Source organism: Populus trichocarpa, chromosome 1, assembly GCF_000002775.5.
Source record: "Populus trichocarpa isolate Nisqually-1 chromosome 1, P.trichocarpa_v4.1, whole genome shotgun sequence".
Taxonomy (NCBI): domain Eukaryota; kingdom Viridiplantae; phylum Streptophyta; class Magnoliopsida; order Malpighiales; family Salicaceae; genus Populus; species Populus trichocarpa.
Window position 1 is genome coordinate 25,696,545 of NC_037285.2, and position 22,769 is coordinate 25,719,313.

Genomic DNA, 22,769 nt, shown 5'->3' on the forward strand with positions numbered 1-22,769 from the left:
TCTAACTAACCCATAATTGTTTGTGTTTCTTGAGACCGTGAATACATGCATAATTTTTTTTGTCAAAAACTTTGCAAAATTAGTCAATGAATATTTTTTAAGAAAATATTTTTTCTTGTTTTAGGACCATTTCACAAATTTTAATTATTGCCTTTATATGTCTTATGGTTGGTTTGAAATCACTAAGATGTAAATTTGAAAGTATTTCTTTGGTCGAGGCCCTAAGACATGTCTTTCATTAATAAGATGTGATTTTACTAGTATTTTGTTGATGATTGACAAGGTAAAAGCCGAGAAAGAAGTGTTAGTTAAAAGTTTGGCTATTCATGGATCAAATCGATGTCTTGCGTTTTAAAAATAGAAATTTACTCGATGTAAGCTTAAAACAATTTTGTTTTCAATTTCTTATAATTTTCAGGGGGTTTAATCTTTATATAGGAAAATAATGATTTAGTTTTGTGAAGGTACATGATGAGATGATCTTCTACCTTTCTGGTTTAAATGCAAGAGACTCAAGTGAAAACTCCAGGTTTTGTTTGAGAGAGATTTCTCTTTTTTTTTAGTACTCATTTTATTAGCATGAATAATAACTAGTTGTTTATTCGCGATATCATGATTCTTGTGAAAAAAATCCTTTGTATTTTGAGAGTACTATTTACTACTCCAAATTGTTTGCTTGTTTGATCATAAATGACTTTTAAAAACACGTAATGCATGTTATGACTTTTGGCTATGAAAGAAGGGATTTGTAGGCCCAAAGAGTGTTTCAAGGTTTTAAAGATTTAGGATCACTACCATTTACTTGACTCATTGTGTCTTTCAATCTTCTTTCCTTTCATCGTATTTCTTTTATTTTCCTTTTTTTTATTGCTTTGGTGGGGCATTCTTATTTTATTTTGACCTTGACTTGATCATTTTTGTTTTTTTTTATTTAGGCATGCCTCCCAGCATTTTGAGTTTTTCAAGCTTTCTTGCCTTTTGTCTTTAAATTCTTGTTTGCCCCCCCAGTACGAGGTGTGATCCTAATCAAGATTGACCTTTGATTTTTGTAATTTCAATTTGCTCTCAGTATGGAGTGTGATCCTAGTCAAGATCGACCTTTGATTTTTATAAATATGGGGTATGATCCTAGTAAAGGTTTTTATGAAAAAAGAACTTATTCATGCTTAAATAGAAACCACGAGGGATATATTTTTAGAATGCGAATGGATAATAAAGATGACATTTCATCATTTCAAGCACAAGTGGTTAGCACTAATAAATTTTGTTTTTGTCCAGTATAATAGTTTGAGACTTTTACATAAGACTATGTTTCTATGAATAAATAACTAGTGAATCCAACTACATGCAATTATGCATATAACTAAAATATGACTAAATAGATATGAGATGTGAGTTTTTACTTATTTTTCATTTTTTTTCATGTCTTGGGTTCAATTTTGCTTGGTCACCTCTGAGAATGGGAATTGCTTGCTTGATTTGTTTTCCACCTTATAAAAAGGGTGTCTAAATGTTGTTTTAAGCAAATATATAATTATTTTTGAAAAAAAAAGGCAAACTCAATTTTTCAAGATTATTTTGGCAAAGAGGTTTTTTACAAAAAGTAATTGGGTCACAATGTTTTAAGCAGAGCTATGAAATTAGTTATAAGGGTCAATCTTATTAATTTCAAAAAGGTGGGGGGTTGCCCCTTAACATTTTGCATGACACACCTTGAGGTTCAACCATTTTTGTCATTATATTTATCCAATCATTGATAACAATAATATATCAAGTTATTACTTTCACAAAAATATCTCATAATTTCAAAATAATAAAAAGATAAACAAAAAGCATATTTCATTGAAAAGGTGTGATGTGATCCAAGCACACATTAAAAACATACTTAAAGACAAAAATAACAAAGTTCTATAACAAAGGATTGACAATGCAACATCCTTTTTAGGTCAACTTCCTCGTCGACATATATGTCTTGTCAGTATTTTTCAATCACTTGTTATACTAAGGATGGTTTGGTGACAATGTGATAGGTATCATTACCTTTTATAAACTCAACTTGTCCTCTTGTAATCCTCAATTGAGTGGTTGAGGATCTCATCATGATATTCACAATTCTCATTTGTATTGTACCACTTAAGGAATGGTGGTTGTATAGAATCTGATAGAGTTGAGATAATATGTCTAGTGTTCAAAAAATACTAGTAAACATCTTTGAATGGTAAAGCTATGTCAATCTTTGACAATGGCACTTCGACAGCCGGTGGCATAGTAAAATCTGATCGAACAAGGCTAAAATTCCTAATCTGAAAGCCATTCTTCAATTTATATTTCATCATGATTGTTATAACCTAATTTTGGCATGTAGGCTTTTAATTTAATCTTATAGAGATTAAAATTTAAAATTAAAAGATCAGAGATTTATTTTGATGAAAAGTGTGATTTGTTAACTTGTGGGGAAACTAGAGACTACAATGTACTTTTGTTATTCTCTCCTTATCATCAAGATAATGATAGTTATCCGTTTTCAAATTTGATTCTTTATCAAATTAAAAAAATTAATAAAAAAAAATGAGTTTGATTGAAATTTTATTTTTTATACGTAATAGGACTCTTGCATTTTAAATATAAATCTCGAAGACATTACAAAAAGTACCGAGTAAATATATTACAAAAAAACACCTAGAAAAAAACTAAGAAAAAGAAGATAAAGAAAACAGAAAACTATTTTCTTCCACGGTGCCGCCACCTAATTCACTGTTTTTTTTTTTTTTTAAATCACCATAACCGGCGAGCATTAGATTCCTCCCCCCTACAAGCTACAACTCCTCTTCATCGGGAGGAAGCAAATAAAGTCCAGAGCCCACATTTATCTCCCCCAGTCACCGGCCAACAGCAGAGAAGAAAAACAGGGACCAGGCCACCCCATTCTCACACAAAAAGCATATATATTTGTATGGTACAATCTAGTCTAGGTTTATATTTTAACCGGAACGCGCATGTTGAAACAAGTGAAGGCATTGAAACTTTCTCCTTTAAACTTTCAATGGTTAAAGATTAATTTGGGATTCTTAGATAAAAGTATTTTTATATTAATTTATGTATACTAAGACTAGGTTCAACTTTCATTCATATTCATACTTTTATAAAAAGAAATTAAAAAAAAATATACCAGCCTCTTTTTAGATTTAAATTTAAATGATAATGTAGGAAGCAATTCATTTATTAATCTGATTAATCTTAAAAATATTATTTTGAAGATAATTTGACATTTTCAATTAGAAAATTGTAATATGATATTCAAATCTCACCATATATACATGCAGTGCCATAATCAAAGCATACTATAATAAGGAAAATCCTGCGATATATTGCTTAACAAACAGAGTGGTGAAAGGCTGAAGAATTCACAAATGAGTTTGAGGTGTTTGCTTCCTGGATATGAAAGAGGTAAAGTGGCCTGCAGGCCCAGCTGCATGCAGAAGAATAAGTGGATCAATTCGCCCAATAGTGAGACAGTCCCGTTCTGCTGATTGCTGGACCAAGACCCAATTTCTTTCTTTCTTCTTCTCAAAATCATTCCCATTTCTTTTATCTATGCCTGCGCGCTGCCGCAAGCTTATAAAACAAATGCACTTGATAGTGTTATAATTGTGAACCAGCGCTAGATAAGTAATAGCAATTAAAGGTATGATGGATCAAATATTTCATGACGAAAAAAAAGTTGTGTTGGCGATCCAAAACTTAGAGACTGAATAAAATGATTTATAGCAATTTACAGTGTTTTGTGATGAAAGATATAGTGCTTTCGCCATATGATTTAGCTTTTCAGTTAATAAAAAGAAAAAAATTACAAAGCTAAATTCTCTACCAACTTAATATTAAAAAAAAACCAACAAAGATAATTTTGGAAGGAAAAAAACCCATGAGAAAAAATATTGTAGCAATTGACAATGTTTTGGGATGAAAACTATAACACTTTTCCCAGTAAAATAAAATAAAAAACATTTAGAGAAACATTGTAACAATCCACAGTGTTTTGTGAGAAAAACTACAACACTTTCCTCATATAATTTAGTTTTATTGTAATTATAATTCTTAACTAACTCAATATTAAAAAAAAAATCGACAAAGATAATTTTGGAAAAAATCATAAAAAAATCACATGGGAAAACACTGCAACAATTCACATTGTTTTAAAGAAGAAAAATTATAAAATTAAATTCTTAATCAGCTCAATATTAAAAAAATAAATCGATAGAGATAATTTTATAAAAAAAAATAACAAAACAAACACAAAAAAAAAAAATCATGTTGGAAACACTGTAGCAATTCACAGTGTTTTGTGATGAAAGCTACAGTGCTTCCCCACATGATTTAGCCTTATTTGTAATGACTTGTAATTGTAATTCACAAACAACTTAATATTAAAAAAATAAAATTAAAAAGGATAATTTGAAAAAAATTATAAAAAAACCATATGGGAAAAAACACTGTAGCAATGGACAGTAATTTTTATAAAAAGTTATAGTGCTTTTCTCACATATTGTAACTGTAATTTTTAACCAGCTCAATATTAAAAAATAAAATAAAATAAAGATAATTTTGGAGGGAAAAAAACCATGCGGAGAAACACTGTAGCAATCAACAATGTTTCAAAGAAAAAAATTACAAAACCAAATTCTCAATCAGCTCAATATTAAAAAAAAATCGACAAATATAATTTTGAAAAATAAATAAATAAAATAGAAAAACTAAGTGGAAAAACATCGCAGCAATCCACAGTATTTAAAAAAAAATTACAAAGCAAAAATTTAACCAGGTCAATATTTAAAAGGTAAAATCAACAAAAATAATTTTGGAAAAAAAATAAAGAAAAAAAAAAGAAAGTTGAAAAAAAATAATTTTGCAAAAAAAAGAAAAAAACAAAAAAAAAGGAAAAGTTAGCCAAAAAAAAAGAGGAAAAACACTGTCGATTACTGTTGTAATCCACAATGTTTTGTGTGTGGGGGAACAGTGAATCCCCCACACGGTTTAGTTATATGTATAATAGTTTTATTTGTAATGACTTGTAATTGTAATTCACAAACAACTTAATATTAAAAAAATAAAATTAAAAAGGATAATTTGAAAAAAATTATACAAAAAAACCATATGGGAAAAAACACTGTAGCAATGGACAGTAATTTTCAAAAAAGTTATAGTGTTTTCCTCACATATTGTAACTGTAATTTTTAACCAGCTCAATATTAAAAAATAAAATAAAATAAAGATAATTTTGGAGGGAAAAAAACCATGTGGAGAAACACTGTAGCAATCAACAATGTTTTAAAAAAAAATTACAAAACCAAATTCTCAATCAGCTCAACATTAAAAAAAAATCAAAAAATATAATTTTGAAAAATAAAGAAATAAAATAGAAAAATTAAGTGGAAAAACATCGCAGCAATCCACAGTATTTAAAAAAAAATTACAAAGTAAAAATTTAAACCAAGTCAATATTTAAAAAGTAAAATCAACAAAAATAATTTTGAAAAAAAATAAATGAAAAAATAAGAAAGTTAAAAAAAAATAATTTTGCAAAAAAAGAAAAAAGAAGGAAAAGTTAGCAAAAAAAAAAAGGAAAAATACTGTGGATTATTGTTGTAATTCACAGTGTTTTGTGTATGGAGAACAGTGAATCCCCCATACGGTTTAGTATATTTGTTAATAAAATTGTCAAGAATGGCACGAAGGTATCGGTATAGCAGATCCCAACTGGTTTGCGACTGAGGCTTGCTAGTTTTTATTGTAGCAGGGTGTTATTTTATTTTGTTGCATAAACCACGCATCAGTAAACACTCCTATTCTGATGTCACATGCAGAAATATTAAAGACTCTCAACTGATTTCCCAAAGTTCATGCATCTCTTCCTATCAAATTAGAAGGAATTGAAAGGGAAAGGCTACAATAGCAGCTTTGTGTCATTACTGAAAATGTTGGTTGGAAATGAATGACACAGTGACAGGTTTTTATGACTGGTGAGGTTTGATACCAACCTCACCATCTCCTAGCCGCAGTGCATTTACTCTCCAGTATGAAAGTAGCTAGCAGCTGGAGAGATTTATGATCAGGTCAGCTAAACAAGGTCTCCCTGTGGCTGTGTGGTTTTCACCTCATCTCACCAGGGCTAGTGTTTTGCTTTGCTGCGTGGCATAAGCAAGAGACATACAAAATGTGGATGGTCAAAGAGAATTTCCTTTTCTGGCTTGGGTTTTAATGCCGGTAGGATGTTGATGTTGAGAAAGAAGAAGCAAAGAGCAATGGGTTTCTTTGACTTTCTAATTGGTCAGCACGGGATGATTTCTGACTAGAATTCAATCACGAAACTACCCATTGCAAATTAAAGAACATTTGATAATGACCGAAAATTCTGTGGAATTGACTGGAAGAAATTGACTGACTGCTATCTGGAAAGTATTAAATTATACACACTTTTATGACAAAATTGAAGATTTTACCCTGCAATTTACGAAGCAAAGAAACTCCAACTACTCCCCATATTACAGGTTCCAAGTCCTAAATTTTTTATCCATGTCTGTAACAATCTTTAGGCGACAAGGGAGTGCATAGCCATGTGCTCAATATTACCAATAGATTAAGATAAGAAATAGCCCAAAAAACCCATCATGTTGGCTTGACCTATCTATTTGTTAAAGAGGGAAAATATCAAAAGCATGTTGCCATTAGAATCTGCTGTGCACCCTTCTAAACTGCTTCTCAGCTTTTAGGTAACCAATGTATCCTTGTTAAACTGAAATGCCCGAAAGATATAATTGTGAGGCCACTGACCACATATTCTCGTGCTAAAATATTTTGTGCAACAAAATATTTATTGCTTTACGAAAAGAAGGGTATCAAAGGCGCAGATGCTCAGGTAGCCAAAATAATCCCATATACCAGTGAAAAAGAACATGGAATGGAACAAAACCCTTTCCAAAAGGAATGCCATTTATTTTTAGAAAATTACATTTTTTTCATGACAGTTTATAATCAAGAAGAACCAGCTTCTACACCTTTACACTCCTCACCACCAAGCACATTACACAACTAAGTTCCCAAGATGCACTCCCCAGAGCTTAATTGCTATGTATGTTACAAAGGTGACCAGGAAAAAGAAAAGAAGAAGAAAGGCAAAAGGGAAATGCCTGAATTTTTCGCAGATGTCTCTATATCTTCTATCTGTACCTTTTATCTACTTTATTATACACACGATCTCCATATCCTTCCCTCTAAAGAAATAACAATGATGGAAACATCATCATGGTAACGCCGTCGATCCCCTTGTGGTATATCAAGCAACTCGTGGAAGTCCATACCTGCAATTCACCATAAGCAAAGTCACTACTAAATTCAGTTTCCATACATATTTTTGATGCAGACAGCACAACTTTATTTAATACTTAAACAATATATACCAGCTTTCTTAGCTGCGCGGAACAGAACTTCCTCGACCAGATGTTGAGCTGGATCTCCTTCAGGTTGCAAGGTGATGAACAGCTCAACTTCATAAACAGCTTCGTCATTTGTTAAGTATTGATAAAGTCCATCAGATGATAATATCAGAAACCTATCTTTTGGGCCAAGTCTATGGTGGTAGAGAGATGGTAAACAAGTTACATAAGGGGAATTGCCAATGTAGTCAATTCTGAACATCTCTAGAAGTGCATTGTTCCATCTAGGCTGCAGAAGGAAAATCAGGAGTGAGAAATGGCACTACATTTCAAAAGCAAAAACTCCCAAGAACTACAATTCCAAAAAATATTATTTCCTCCTCTGGTGGCAATACTTTGTCAGCACAAATGGATAATAGAAGTATCAATTAACACTTTATAGTTCTAAATAATCGAAATGCTCTGAACGCTCCCCTTCCCAGCTCCCCTACTATTTGCTCAAAATGAGAACATGAGGCAGACGCATCATTGTATCCTTTGTGTAACTTATTCAAGTATCACCAAATTGATTTCTTAACGATTATATTATTGGTAGTACTACACGGATGTTTAACTTTTTTTCTCAAATGCATTATTATTATCACTATCATTATATCTTGCTATTCAAAGATGAAATTAAGAGGAACAATTTCAGTGCCATTCCAAGCTTAGCTTATCCATGTCCCAATGGATATATTTCTCAAGCCGTTAGTGATGTAGCCTTCTTAGGCACCAAAAAATGGCGAAGGAATTGAGCTTCTTAACCCAAAAAGGATAAAAGAAAAGGAAAGCGCTTGAATGTTTAAATGGTGAGTTGGTGACCATACCTGCTTGAGAAAACCAGCACCAAATGCCCGAGTAACCTTCAATGAACCTTTCACGCGGTCATTCACCACAGCACAAGCATCATCTGGATGTTCCTTTTTTATTCTTTGCACTTCCTGAAATGCATGCAGCACAACATTCAGATACAGTTCACACCAAGCAAAGAAAACAGAACAGAAGCAAACATGTTGAATTAATCAGAACAAGATTTCTTGACCACAAACTGTAATCTAATTATACCTCTTCCACACTGGTGCTATGATCAACACTCAGCTGTGAGGCAGTCAAAACAGGCATTGAATTTGATCGTTCAGCATCAAAAGCTTCAAGATCATGCAATGTTTCCTCGTTAATCCTTTCTAAGTCCTGCCTGATCTTCCCTAGCCAATAATCAGGCTCTGCCTTTTGTGCTAATACTGCTCTACTATCACCCACATTCATCACATAGACATCTTCTCCCTTCATGAGCATCACAAGAACACAAGAACCCATCAAAGACAGCTCCGGATTCTCCACTAGCATCTTATCGGCAATCTCCAAATATGACTCCTCTGTTTTCTTCAAAGCCTGAGACAAAGCTTTCAACACATCTGCATGGTTTATTGGGCTAGCATCCGATCCAGATCGATTCAGTTGCTCCTTTAATCTCTTATCAAGTTCCATTCTTTCCCTGTCCCATTCACATTTCCATCTCCTCTGATTTTCCTCCCATTTTTTAGCAGCCCCTCTATATTTACCTTTGGAACTCCTACTCCTTTTTCTTCTCAGACTCATATCAAAACCAGCATCACCACTCGGACACGGATGATTATCTTGATCCAAATACTGATAACACTCATAATTTCTACAGTTTCCATTAGTTTCACTGTTATGTATCACATTTTCTAATCTTGAATTAGTACTTTCAACAGAATTACTAGTTTCGGATTGAAAAGGGGAAGATGCATGGGAAGAAATTTGATCAGGCTCAAACTTATCGTCCCACAACAAACCTTTAAGCTCTTTATGCACAGCAGAGTAGAGATTGGACAAAAGATAATCAGGCGCATCTGGACCATTGAATCCATCATAAATCCCAACAAAAACCCAACCATGCTCCTCTGATACAACAACATGGACCCTATCCTCCCCTGCTTTTCCTTGAGCCCATTGAAGATTTTGACTCTCTAAAGAATCATCATCCTCTAAACTACCATCACTACTCAAATTAACACTACTTACTGTCAACTCATTCTGCTTCTCTGAACTCAGTATCCACTCAGGTTCTTTAACAACACCAACCCCTCCTTTTATAGGAGCCACAATTGAGTTGTGTCCACGAGTGATCGTTTTACATATTGCTCTTTGTAAAACCCGAATCAGCGACCTTTTACCCGATCTGGATCTAAAAGCAAAACCACCATGGGAAAAGCTTCTTTGAAACTGATCAGAACTGCCCTTTTCGAGAGGACCCGAGAACAACCCACGATCCAACGGACCTGACATGAATCCTCTCTCAATCGGACCCGACAAGAACCCCCTCTCCATCGGACCTGAACAGGGCATCAGAGCCGAGTTTCCAGTTAAGGGGCCAGAATTAAGGGACCCAAATAGACTTCTGGGGATTGGTTGCAGAGGGATCGAAGCAAAAGAAGTTGAGCTCTCAAAAGAAGCAGCTCGATCGATGGTGTTGTAAACATAAGGGTCTATGAAGGCCGTGGAGAGTGGCGTTGATGTATTGGCGCTGACGGAGGCACCGGATATGGTACGGAAAGTGGTTGTTTCCTCTGAGTGGACTTTGGAGGAGGATAAACGGTTCGGGTCAGGTCTCACATAGCAAAAGGAGTGGCCTAGACCTTCATCTAATGGGTCGGATATTAGTTCCGAGAGTACCTTTCTCCGGCGAGCCTCTCCATCTCCCGTGAAACAGACCGTCAGTTTACCAAAACCGTTTCCCATTTTTTTTTTTTTTGGTATAAACTAAATCACTGTAAGTTGGAGTATTTCATTGGCAAAGAGATGGAGAAAGGGAGAGAAGCTGAAGAGAAGAAGAGGGGAAGCTGAGAGAGAGACAGAGGCGTTGACTTTTAGTTAAGAGAAAAGGGTGTTTGAAATTAGAAATGGTTTGTTTTTTCTTATTGTCTTAAGGTCTGTTTCGTACTGTAGTATATAGTCTTTTTTTTAATATTTCTTTTTATTTTAATGTCAACATAATAAAATTATTAAAAATACATTAAAATATTGATTTAATATTTTTCATATTAAATATATTTTTAAAATATATCTAAATACAATTTTAACCACAAAAATAAACAAAGTTCCAAGAAGAAAACGGGGCCTAACCTTAGTAGCTAAGGGTGTGTCATGTGTTTCTCCTTCTCCGTCAAATGTCAAATCTTATGTGTGCTACAATAGTTATCATGGTTGGTATTCTCAATTTGATTTACCGGTTGACTGGAATTTTTTTTATTTAAAATATAACTTGGATTTTGATAATTTAAATAATATATAATTTATTTAAATACAGTTTCATCTTAACTAGGTCAAAATTATAAAACAAAAAAAAAATTGTTTTAGCAAAAATAATTCATTGACGTGATAATATTATAGATAACATTATAGATTGACTCTTGACCCAATAAATAATCTAGATAGATATTTAATGAAACTTTGATATGATACATTAGAACAATAAATAAATATGTTTTAAATATTATTCAAAAATTTTAATTAAAATAAATTAGTTCGAGAATACTCTCGTATGAAAAAAAAAATATCATGGAGCTTGTGAAAAATAAAATTCATATTTTTTTTAATTCGTGTGCATAAGCTGTTTTAAACATTCCTCACTTGTAAGAAATATAAAAAAGAAAAAGGGTTCGGCTTTTGTTTATCTTCTTCTATTTTTTAGCGCGTGTGGGGCGTTGACTAAAGTTTCGTGTTTAAGTAAACTCCGTAGATTAGTGACATTAATTAATGATCAACTTGATTAGAGAGCGCGGATCACAGACATTGTTTTCCTCGTTGTTTTTTCCCAAGTCGACCGCGTTTGGAGTGGGAGTTTGCTGATTTGAGTTGAATAATGGATGCAGCTTAAGTGTGAATTTAGTTTTATTTGACTTTCTTAGATAGACTTGTAATAAATGATTTTCAATCCAAGTAGATGTTGAATATAGTTGGTCCAAATTACCGATATTATCGAATAGCATTTGAATTATAAATACTTGTTAATCAATGTTTGTGTAGATGAGGGATGGATTGATGTATTTTATATATTTTATTTTTTTCATAAATCCATATTTAAAATGGTTAAAGGTAGAGCAATAACCTAGCAAGCTTAAGCAAGGCAGAAGGTCAAGCTTGGATAATATGGGTTTGACTTGCTTTCAGACCCAACATCTCTGAATTTAGTTATGTGCTGAGACAAATACAAATGGGTCTCGCGAGCTACCAGATCCATCATTTTTTAGTTCAGCCACATGCTGAGCCCAAGTATACATGTGTCTGGTGAGTTACCAGACTCAACATCCTTATGTTGAGCTACATGCTGAGCTCAAATACATATAAGTCTTGCGAGGTGACAGACTTAATGACTTTAGGTTTAGCTACGCACTAAGCCCAAATATATTTAGGTTTGGCAAGCTGACAGACTTAATATTCTTAGAATCAGTTATGCGCTAAGACAAATACATATGGGTCTCGCGAAAATTACTTTTCATGAAACAAACATATAAAAGTTTGGAAAATGATTTCCAAAAAACTACTTTTCATAAAATAAATGAGGCCAATATATATATATATATATATATATATATATATATATATATATATATATATGCATAAAATGGTTCAACAAGCTTTTGGTGCAGTGGTAACTTTTGATTTTTGCTCACGAAAAAAAAATTGTTTGTTTAGCTAAATAGCTTATGTATTTTTGTATTGTATCATATATATAATTATATTTTAAATATTGATTTTGTAAAAGTTAATTTTTTTTTTAATTGAGACTTGATTTTCATTTATTTTACATGTAAAAATTCATCTTACAATATTTTTAATCGAATACATATTTTCCTAAGCCTAATTTTTTAAAACAACAATTAAATTTTTTTTTTTAATTATAACTATAAAAACAACCACAATGCAAAATAAACATTTTTGTTTGTTTGTTTTTCACTTGAAAAAATATTATTTTTATTTTTTAAAATTTATTTTTAATATTAATATATCAAAATAATTTAAAAATATTAAAAAATATTAATTGTTTTAAAAAATAATTTTTTTCAAAAATACTGATAAAACGCGCAAATAAATAGGAAAATGGAATGAAGTGTGTGTCGCACGCGCTTATAGAGGGTGTAGGAATCGTATCTAGCAAAGTGGATGGATTGAAATTGAAAGGGTTCAATAAATTCTGCCGTGTATCGAAAGTCAAAGAGGCACGGCTCTTAAACGCGCTTAGAAAAACGTGCGTTGGATCGGGCGGAAGGATTGACAGAAGCAAAGGGCTGGCTGACACCTGGCATTTTATTACGGCCTGTCTATTTTTCATTTTGTCAACTCGAGGTTTCCTTGGTATGTCCTCGGCAAGCTCCTTTGACCTTCCCTTGCGCAAAAAAATGAATTTTCTTCTAGTCCTATTATTTTTTCGACCGTGTCATTTTTCTTCTTGAAGTCTCAGTATTGAATTGACTACCAAACTTTTTCTTTTAATCTCTAAAATTTTAAAATTTAATAAAATAAAAGCTTTTACAAATAATTTGACAAGATAAAACTTCACTTTTAATTAAAAAATCAAAATATAAATACAAAAATCATAAAAAATAGTGAAACATGTATCAAACAAAAAAGAAATCACATGCAAATAAAAGGTTTAAACTATGGAATTGATTAAGAAAATAAAATATTTTATGTTTTTTCTCTTTGACCAATCAAGTTTTATAGAATATGTTTAGTTTATGATTATATTATTATAACAGTAAAAAAATTTTGAAGTTATTTTTTCTTTGGCAATAGGCCTTTTCATTCTAAGATGTTAATCTTTTATGGTCTTTCTAATTTAATATTTAATATTTTTCAAATTATTTTATGATTTTTTTACCATCAAAGCAAACCATAGTAGAGGGAAAATAAAATTTAAATCATTCTTGTATTTTAAAGATAAAATTATCTTGTGTATTTTTTTTATTATCTATTCCTAAACACAGGGCAAAGGCGAGAGCTTAAGCAAAGTAATACGCTACTTTACTGTAAGATTTATAAATATTAATAGTATGTAAAATTGAAAAAGATAGAAAAGAAATAAACTTATTTAGTTTGTTATAATAAAGGAATGACATGATTTTATTTGAACTTTTATAATTTTACGGCTGAGTATCTCATTTTTTTATTTTGACCAAATAGATATTTGTGAGATTCATATGTTATAAAACACATTTGTTTCACTTTCAAATTTACCAAAAATAATAAGAAAGAAAATTAAACTTGCTCCTTGCCTCATTATGCTTCTCCCTTTTATACATATATAAATCAGATTTGAACAAGAGAAAAAAATAATAATCATGAACTAAGGTCTTCCTCAGCAAACTATAGTCACTAATGAAAAGCGAGAATGACCAAAACTCTCCCAATCCACCACCCTTCCTTGCCCACTAAACCTATCCATATCCACCATTCTCCCCTTACCACCACCGCAAGACCAGACCAACATGCTCACATTCTGTCGCAATCATCTACAACAACTTTATTGTCTTCTAAATATCTAAATCACCCTGTCACCTTTGCTCGAAACTCTGTCGTTACCCCTGTCATACCCTCTGCATCTAACACCAAAAGCCTTGGCTTGTCATCTCATGACACTGCCCCTCCTATCGCACACCCTATTAAGCTGTATTTTGAGAGATTTCCTTTCTGGGTTGATTATTAGGACCTGAAAAAGACTTTCTTTAAGTTTGGTCGGGTTACCAAATTGTTTCTCTCCAAGCGAAAAACTGCTCTCGGACGACGCTTTGGATTTGTGGACATACTATCCCCCATGTCTTTTACTGACCTTTGTGAACACGTCAGCAACCTTTGGTTCGACACCTACAAGCTAAGAGTAAACCCAGCTAAACATCATCCCTTTAATCCTGCCTTGATACCATCAAAACCCCTACCCAAACCTGCTCCACCTCATAAACCCGAGCTTCTGTTCAGAGATACCAGATCTTTTGTTGAGGTACTCACATCCACAAAACCTCAAGTGGTCTATGATGAGAGGAGAATGGTACAATATGACTCCACATATGAGGATAAGGAATGGCTGCATAGGAGCTTAGTGGGAAAGATCTTGCCAAATGCTGATATAACAACCATGAAGGAAATGTTGTTAAAATCAATTGACAAAGATGTGAGCTTTAGATTCCTAGGAGCTAGCCAGGTGATCGTTACTTTTGAGGACCAGTTAGCTTCACTGAAGGAACAATAAAATGCAAGGTCTATACTGTATTCTTTACTCAATAACCTCAGACAGTGGGAAGCAAGGATTTGCGCCTATGACAGGTTTGCTTGGATATCCATATTTGGGCTACCGATGGAAGGTTGGAATAAAAATTGTATTGATACCCTCCTGCAGAGTTGGGGAAACATTATTGGCTATGACACGTCATGTGTTAGCCAGGGATCCATATCTGGTATAAGGGTTCTTATCAGAACCACAAAGCTGGAACCTTTGCAGGGTCAAGTGCTACTCAAACTTGATGGAATTCAGGTTAAGGTCATTTTGACATAAATCAAAGGCAAGTACATCCCCTCCCCCACAACAGTCAAGCATTCCATGGACGTCTTACTTTACACAGCATCGGTGCTCTCTAATGATGATGAGGACGATCAAGGTGATGCTCCAATGAGGGCAACATCGTCTCACAGAACTACAGGACAACGTGTAGAATTTGAATTTGATCCCATCGATGCGTTGGGCAACAATACTCTGATTGACAGTGCGTTCACCGAGCATGTCATGCCACCTATGTACCTCTATCTAGAAATCACGGAGCCATGCAAACAAGCAGCTTTAGCCGAGAAGAGTATGTATGAAGTTGATAATTGTTTAGCCCTAGTACGATATGATTATGCCAAGGTGGTTGTAGTTGACTGTAGGGTTGTAGTTGAGCAGCACGTTGTTTGTCTATCTGAGGGAGAAGAATTGGATCAAGAGAGGGGCTATGCTAGTGGAGAGCCTAAGAAAATGGGTCGAAAGCAAAGGTAGAAACAACCCATCATAAGTCTGGCAACAAAGGCTACCTCAATAAATATTGGGCCATCTTTTACAAACTTCATAAATCTCATTCCTGACCCATTTAAGCTTTGCAATCTTGAATTAAGAAATAAGAAATCTCAAAACATAGAGCAAAGAGGCTCACACGCAGAACACTCTCTTTCGAGAAGGAAATCACGCAAAATGGAAAACCACAGACCCAAGCAATCAGAGATAGTAATTATAGAGTATTCAGTGTCTGACAATGGAATCAAGAGCAAAAATGTAATTATTTGTTCTGGAAAGGAACTGACGGGTGAAGATGAGGCAAGTAGCTCGCTCTATCGATCCTCTTTAATTTCTGGTACCCAAGCTCATGATCCTTTACTGTCTGACTCTTGGGAGGAAGCAAATGCTTGCTGGGAAGTGGGAAAAGCTATTCTTCAAGTGCATGATGATAACTGTCTGATGACACAAACACTGCAGGGATTCATAGAAAAAGAGCAGGAGGAGTGGATACGAAGGAAAAAAGCATAAGTCAATTTTCTTATCCAGTCTGAAGGTATGGTTCTTTCAACCTGTTTTATGGGTAGTGTTGTTGTTTGGAATGTATGTGGCCTAAGGGGTAGAGATAAGAAAAGATGTGTAAGGAATTTGGGTAGGAAATTTAATATTGATGTTCTAGGTATATTAGAAACAAAACTGGAAAATATTAATGATTGTATTATTAGCTCTGTCTGGGGTCGTCCTTCAAGGGATTAGTATGCAGTTCCTTCATTAGGCCTTTCTTGGGGGATTTTATGCATATGGAATCCAGCTTCTTTTTGTGTCTCTAGCTGTTCAGTTAGGTATCTTTACTCGTTACAATTTGAATTGCCTGGTATCCTTTGTTTATGCTTCGATTGATGGTACCCTAAAAAAGGAATTATGAAACTACCTGATTACTTTCAAAGATAGTGTTAGCAAACCATGATGTCTTGCAAGCGATTTTAATGCAACTTTGTCACCTTTAGATAGAAAAGGTGGTTCTAAAGTATTTTCTTCTATGACAAGATTCAAGCACTACATTGATGGCTATGAACTTATTGATCTCCCCTTAAATGGGAAAAGGTTTACCTGGTTCAGAGGTAACGCGGCGAGTCGCATTGACAGAATTCTTATATCGGGTGATTGGATGCAATTTCTTCCAACCTCTACTTTATTCGGCCTCCCAAAGTATTCTTCTGATCATAGACCTTTGCATCTCTTACTAGACTCTACGAATTGGGGCCCAAAACCATTTCGGTTCATGAACTGCTGGTGGCTGGTGTTTGATTTCAGGCAGATGACACAGAGCTTCTGGAATACAATCTTGATTTCAAATTATGGTAGAAGGAATATGGTCCCAGCTTTTAAGTTGTTAAAAGAGAGATGTAAGTAGTGGAGTAAAGATGTTGTGGGTAACATGTATAACCAAATTAAAGAGTTGGAACTAGAAGCTGACTCTCTCGACCATAAAAAAGAATGCAGAGACCTGTCAGCTGTTGAATTGACTAGAAGCAATATCATTTCCTCTAGACTAAGAACTTTGTATAGAATGCAAGAGTCTGTCTGGCATCAGAAGTCAAGGGTCCAGTGGTGCAAGCTTGGGGACAAAAACACGTTTTTTTTCATTTAGCTACAACAACAAGACATAAAAGAAATCAGATTTTATCCCTGGAGGTTGATGGTAAGATCTTGTCTAATCTTGCTGAGGTGAAGGTAGTTGTCTTTAATTTCTTCAGTAACTTATACTCTCATCATGACAAACCGAGGCCCCCATGTTGTCACCTGGACTTTCAAATGCTTCAGCCCTCATCCTCTACTGCTTTGAAATGCCCGTTTTCTGCAGAGGAGATCAAAGCTGCGGTTTGGGACTGTGAAGGAAATAAGGCACCAGGTCCTGATGGTGTTAATTTTGTCTTCATCAAGAAAGCATGGAACATTATAGGCAAGGACATTACCCGAATGGTTGAAGAATTCTATCGATCTAACATCCTTTCTTCATGCATCAACAGCTCCTTTGTTACCCTTATCTCGAAGATAAATTGTGCTACTAAGTTGGCGGATTTCAGGCCTATCAGTTTGGTGGGAAGTTTGTACAAGATTATTTTAAATGCATTGGCAATCAGACTGAAACATGTTATGCCAGAAGTCATTACAGATAATCAAACTGCTTTCATCAAAGGGAGGCAAATATTAGACAGTGTATTGATTGCAAATGAGGCTATTGCTTACATCAAGAAGAAAAAGGGTAAAGTTTATCTCTTCAAATTAGATTTTCATAAAGCATTTGATTCTTTTTTATGGGAATACATTAATGAAGTCATGGCTAGTATGGGTTTTGGAGCTAGATGGCGATGGTGGATTATGTAATGTATTTCCACAACAAAGATGTCTGTACTGGTCAATGGATCTCCCATAGAGGAATTCAACTTGGAAAAAGGATTACGCCAAGGAGATCCTCTCTCTCCTTTTCTTTTTAATATTGCAATCCAGGGTTTGAGTTGTATGCTGCAGTGTGGTTGTGGTATGGGATTGATTGAGGGTCTAAATTTCGGCAAGACTGGTCTTGTATTATCTAACCTTCAATTTACGGATGACACCCTTATATTCAGCTCAGCTTTCTTATCTAGTTTACAGAATGTAAAGCGTATCCTTTTGTGCTTTGAACTTATATCGGGGCTAAAAGTTAACTTCTACAAAAGCAGTATTATTGGAGTGGGTATAAAAGATCATATAGGTAATTACACAGATCAGATTCTTAGATGCAAACAGGAACAACTCCCCATCATATATCTTGGTCTCCCCATCGGTGCAAACTTGAGCAGAATTTTGATGTGGAAGCCTATTATCCGCAACATCAGCTGCAAGTTGGCTTCATGGAAAGGTAGATTCCTATGTATTAGGGGTAGACTGTGTTTAATTAAATATGTCCTAAGTAACCTTCCCATCTACTACTTATCTCTATTCCCCATGCCTGCAGCAGTAGCAACCATAATTGAAAAGAAATTTAGATCCTTTCTGTGGTCAGGAAAAGAGGACAATAAGAAATTATGCAATGTCAGTTAGGCAACAGTTACTCTACCGAAAAGTATTGGGGGTCTTGGGATTGGATCTTTAAGGGATAAAAACAAAGCTCTGCTGTATAAATGGTTATGGAGGTTTGGCTCGGAGGAATCAAGTTTATAGAAGGAAGTGATCAAATTCATACACAACACTAATTGCTCCAGTTTGATTACGCAAGCTCCTCTTACAGGAGCTGGAAGCACATGGACCCATATGGTCAACCATTGTGTTAAAGACAACAGGTTACAGGATATTGTGTCTCATCAATCTATGGTTCTTATTGGAAATGGCAAGAGAACCGTGTTTTGGCTTGATACTTGGATTGACAATTATTGCTTAGTAGATTGCTTCCCTAATCTTTTCCATTTATCCAATGATAAAGATGCCAGCATTGACAAGATGGGAATGTGGGATGGGTTTGAATGGATCTGGTTTTTCTCTTGGATAAGACCTTTGAGGGGTCGAAACATTGGCTTGTTAGATCAAATGTATGACGTCCTCTCAACAGTGCACTTAGACAACGAGGTAGAGGATAGACTAATATGGAAGGATAAAATTAGGAAGATTCTCCGTTAAATCTCTATGTGGGTTGTTAAGTCCCACTCCCTATTCTAACACTGGTTTCTCTTTTGTTGGGATCTGGAAAGGTGTAGTCCCATCTAAAGTGGAGATCTTTTGCTGGATGACTATTATTAATAGACTCAACACCCAAGGTGTGTTGGTTAGAAGAGGTGTTTTGGATAACTCAGATTTTAACTGCCCTATTTGTTTAATTGAGGAAGAGTCGGTTGATCATGTACTTTTACATTGCAAAAAGCATTGGATCATATGGTCCAAAATCATTAAGTGGTGGGGTTTATCATGGTGCTGCCCAAAGAACTTGTCAGGCCTATTCTCTCAATGGACTTTCATTGTTCATGGTAAATTCTAGAAGAAGGCTTGGTTAATGTTGTTTTTCTCAGTGGCATGATCCCTTTGGCTTTTTTCAAAATGATCTGATCTTTCAACAAAAGTCACCAAGCTATGATACAATCTTTTTCCTTATTATCACTCGGTTATGCTTATGGTTGAAAGCAATTCATCCTGACTTCCCCTACTCCCCTTCAGACTTGCTAAGATCGGTAGAAGGTCTGATTTGATGGTCCAATATTCAGATTACCAAGACTGTTGTTATGTGGTCTCCTCAAATAATTAACAGCTTCAAGTGGAACATGGATGGATCCTTTCTTGGAAAGCCTGGACCCTCAGGTATAGGTGGTGTCCTGCAAAACCACCATGGTCATCTCCTAGGTATTTTTTCCTTGCCAGTAGGGATACTAGATTCGAATATAGCTAAACTGAGAGTTGTTGTCAAAGCTATTGAGCTCTCAGCCTCAAATTATCTCCTTCATCATAAACATATTACTATTGAATCTGATTCTACCAATGTAATTAGCTGGATGCATAATCCTCACAACAGGCCATGGATGCACTGGGAGCTCTTCTCCACAGTTCAGAGATTGACTAGATTTTTTGGCTCAATTACTTTTGCTCATGTGTACCGCGAGAGCAATAATATGGCAGATTGTATGGCTAAGCAGGGAGTGCGGAGATCTAATGTCTTTATTGCTTAGTTATGATCCATCATTCAGATTAGGTCTATCAATATGCTATAGGTATTTCTCTTCAGAGGTTCAGATACAGTAACGAGATGAATTAGAGATTCCTGGAAGTCTCCCCTGGATTTTTTGCTGAGATGGTTAACTTGTGTAGACTTCAATGTTGCTTTCTTAAGCTAACTTTGTTGTTTTGTTTTCTTTGTCTGGGCCTCTCTTCTTTTCGATAGTTCCTGTAAAAACTGATATAATGCAGGCTCTGTAATATTTTCCTTCCGCCAGTCTCTGGCGTTTAATGAAATCTTATATCTAAAAAAAAAAAAAAACTATAGTCACTGATGAGTTACTAATTTTTACTCAGTATATCTGATGCTTTGTGAAAAAGCTTAAACCCTTAACATTGTGATAACTTAAATGAACGTGAGTCTTGTTAAACTTAGAATAATTATTAGTTACTAAAATCAAATGATGAATAATATGCTAAACTAAAATAAACGATAGAGAAAATAACATATTGTTATCAGAAGGCCAATAAATTTTGTGAGCCATGAAGTTTATTTCATACTCAAAGTTAATGTAGCCTATTGTATAGGCTCTTCTCGTTCACACTAGCTGAGGGCACTCTCCAAAAGTAGAAGCAGCTCCAAATAGTAATATCGATGAGCTGAGGTCTAGCAACACCAATGAATTTAACTATCATCCACCTTTTCCTCCGCTTCTTTACATAAGTGAATTTATTTTAGAAAGTGCCTTTCATAGACTCTCATATCCCAGGAAAAAAATGTAAAAAACCAAAGGATGGATGGAAACCCCCTTTAAGCATTATTGATCAATGTGTGGCAGTGTTTAAATATTCTAACTTATGGCTCTACCTTAAGGATTCCCATCAACTTATCAAAAGAAAATAAAATGGTTAACCCATTGCGATGAAGTTAAGTCGGACCCAAGTTGAAATAATGAAAAACATCCCTTGCAAAGGAAACAAGTACCTAAACAATACCGTAAAATCCCTTGGTTGCTTGGAGTTAGCCAATGACACCTGCTCATAAGATATTGTACTCTACTCCTCGTATTGTGGAGTTCCAGATAATCTTAGTTGTCCATTGTGGTTTGAAACCTCTCTGAGGAAAATCTTGTCTCCTTTTCTAGTGGAAAAAGGTTGATCGTGATCATGTTCTTAGAGTCTATTCTAATGGCAACCGACCCCTGCCAAGTAATTTTAGTTTTAGGTTTGAAACTGAAATCGTCCTCAGAAGCAATAATCTTTTTGCCCTTTTTAGAAATCATTTTTAAAGAATAAAAAGAAGAATAAGATGAGATGTTTTTTTTGTGTTTACCTAGAAGAAGACTAATTTTCAAAAAATTGACCTTATCGTTTAGAGCTCCTACTGTAGAAAAGTTAGAGAATGTGTTTTTGCAAAAGTAAAAAACGAGATTGAAAGAGAAGAGGGTTTATATAAATCACAACCTCTCACTCTCACTCTCACTCTCACCAATGAATGAGACGCATGTGACTCCATCTCTTAACCATATGAAGGCAAAACACCTATTGCACTGATTACATGCCGCCAATTGGTTTTTTAGAAAAAGATTGTGCAACTCATTTTTACAATCAATATGGGAGATGTTACATTTATAAGGATGACAAGACAAATATGCCTTATTGTCTCCTAAAAAGGGTTTTCAAACTTTTTTGCATGGAATATATAAAAATTTAAGGGCAACTGATGAGTAAATATTTTTGACTTAGTATTTATGATGCTTTGTTAAAAAAGCCTAAACTCTTAACGAGGTGATAATTCAAGTAGATGTAGGTTTGACAAGTTGTTAGATTCAATATACTTGGATTCGGCTACAAACTAAGCCCTAGTAATCATGAGTATGATGATTTTATTAATTCAATTAACTAGATAGCTAGCTATCATTGTTTAATTGATATGGAGTTAAATATTAAAAAATCACATCTTTTTTAATATGTAATGGTTGGATTCCATTAACTTTCTTAAATCTCATAATTGTTTTCGAGACTCAATTACAGTAATGAAAACATTAGGTTTTTATAAAATGATGGTCTGAAATTCTCTTAGACTCGACGAAAACAAGATTACATAATGGGTAATCAAAATAACTAGTGTACACATAATTAATTAAGGTTATGTTCGTCTATGCGGTTAAAAAAACATATTTAGCTTGAAAACACATAATTTTTTTTATCAAATTAAACACAAATTAAAATGCAAAAATAGATAATTGTTCCTGAAATTGAAAATCTGAGATCAATATGATTTAGTTAATCTAGCATGGTCCAACATTTGTGTGTGATGATTGAACCTTTTCTTTTCACCTCTGTTGAAAACTCACCTGCCATCGAGGATAAACCAAATTCCTCGCTGAAATTTTAAATCCTGAAGACATACAGCCTTCAATTACAGTTTACAAGTGGCAAGTTCAAGGCTGGCCGACTGGTAAAATTGTGTGGCATAGGAGCGGAGGTAAAATGGTTTCTAGGTACAGATTACAATGATTGTGCCCAACACAACCAAAAGCAAGGGTGGCAAAGGGCCATCGCATGATGCGTCT

General features: G+C 34.3%; 1 protein-coding gene across 1 annotated transcript; it reads right to left on the bottom strand.

The window, feature by feature from the left end:
- Positions 1-6,956: 6,956 nt before the first annotated feature.
- On the bottom strand, positions 6,957-10,407 carry LOC7465116 (probable protein phosphatase 2C 23). The gene is made up of 4 exons (XM_002298322.4): positions 8,535-10,407; positions 8,297-8,410; positions 7,455-7,719; positions 6,957-7,355 (listed from the first exon to the last, which is right to left on the bottom strand). The coding sequence occupies exons 1-4, from the start codon at positions 10,230-10,232 to the stop codon at positions 7,240-7,242; spliced, it is 2,193 nt and encodes a 730-aa protein (XP_002298358.4). The 5' UTR covers positions 10,233-10,407; the 3' UTR covers positions 6,957-7,239.
- Between the last annotated feature and the right edge of the window lie 12,362 nt (positions 10,408-22,769).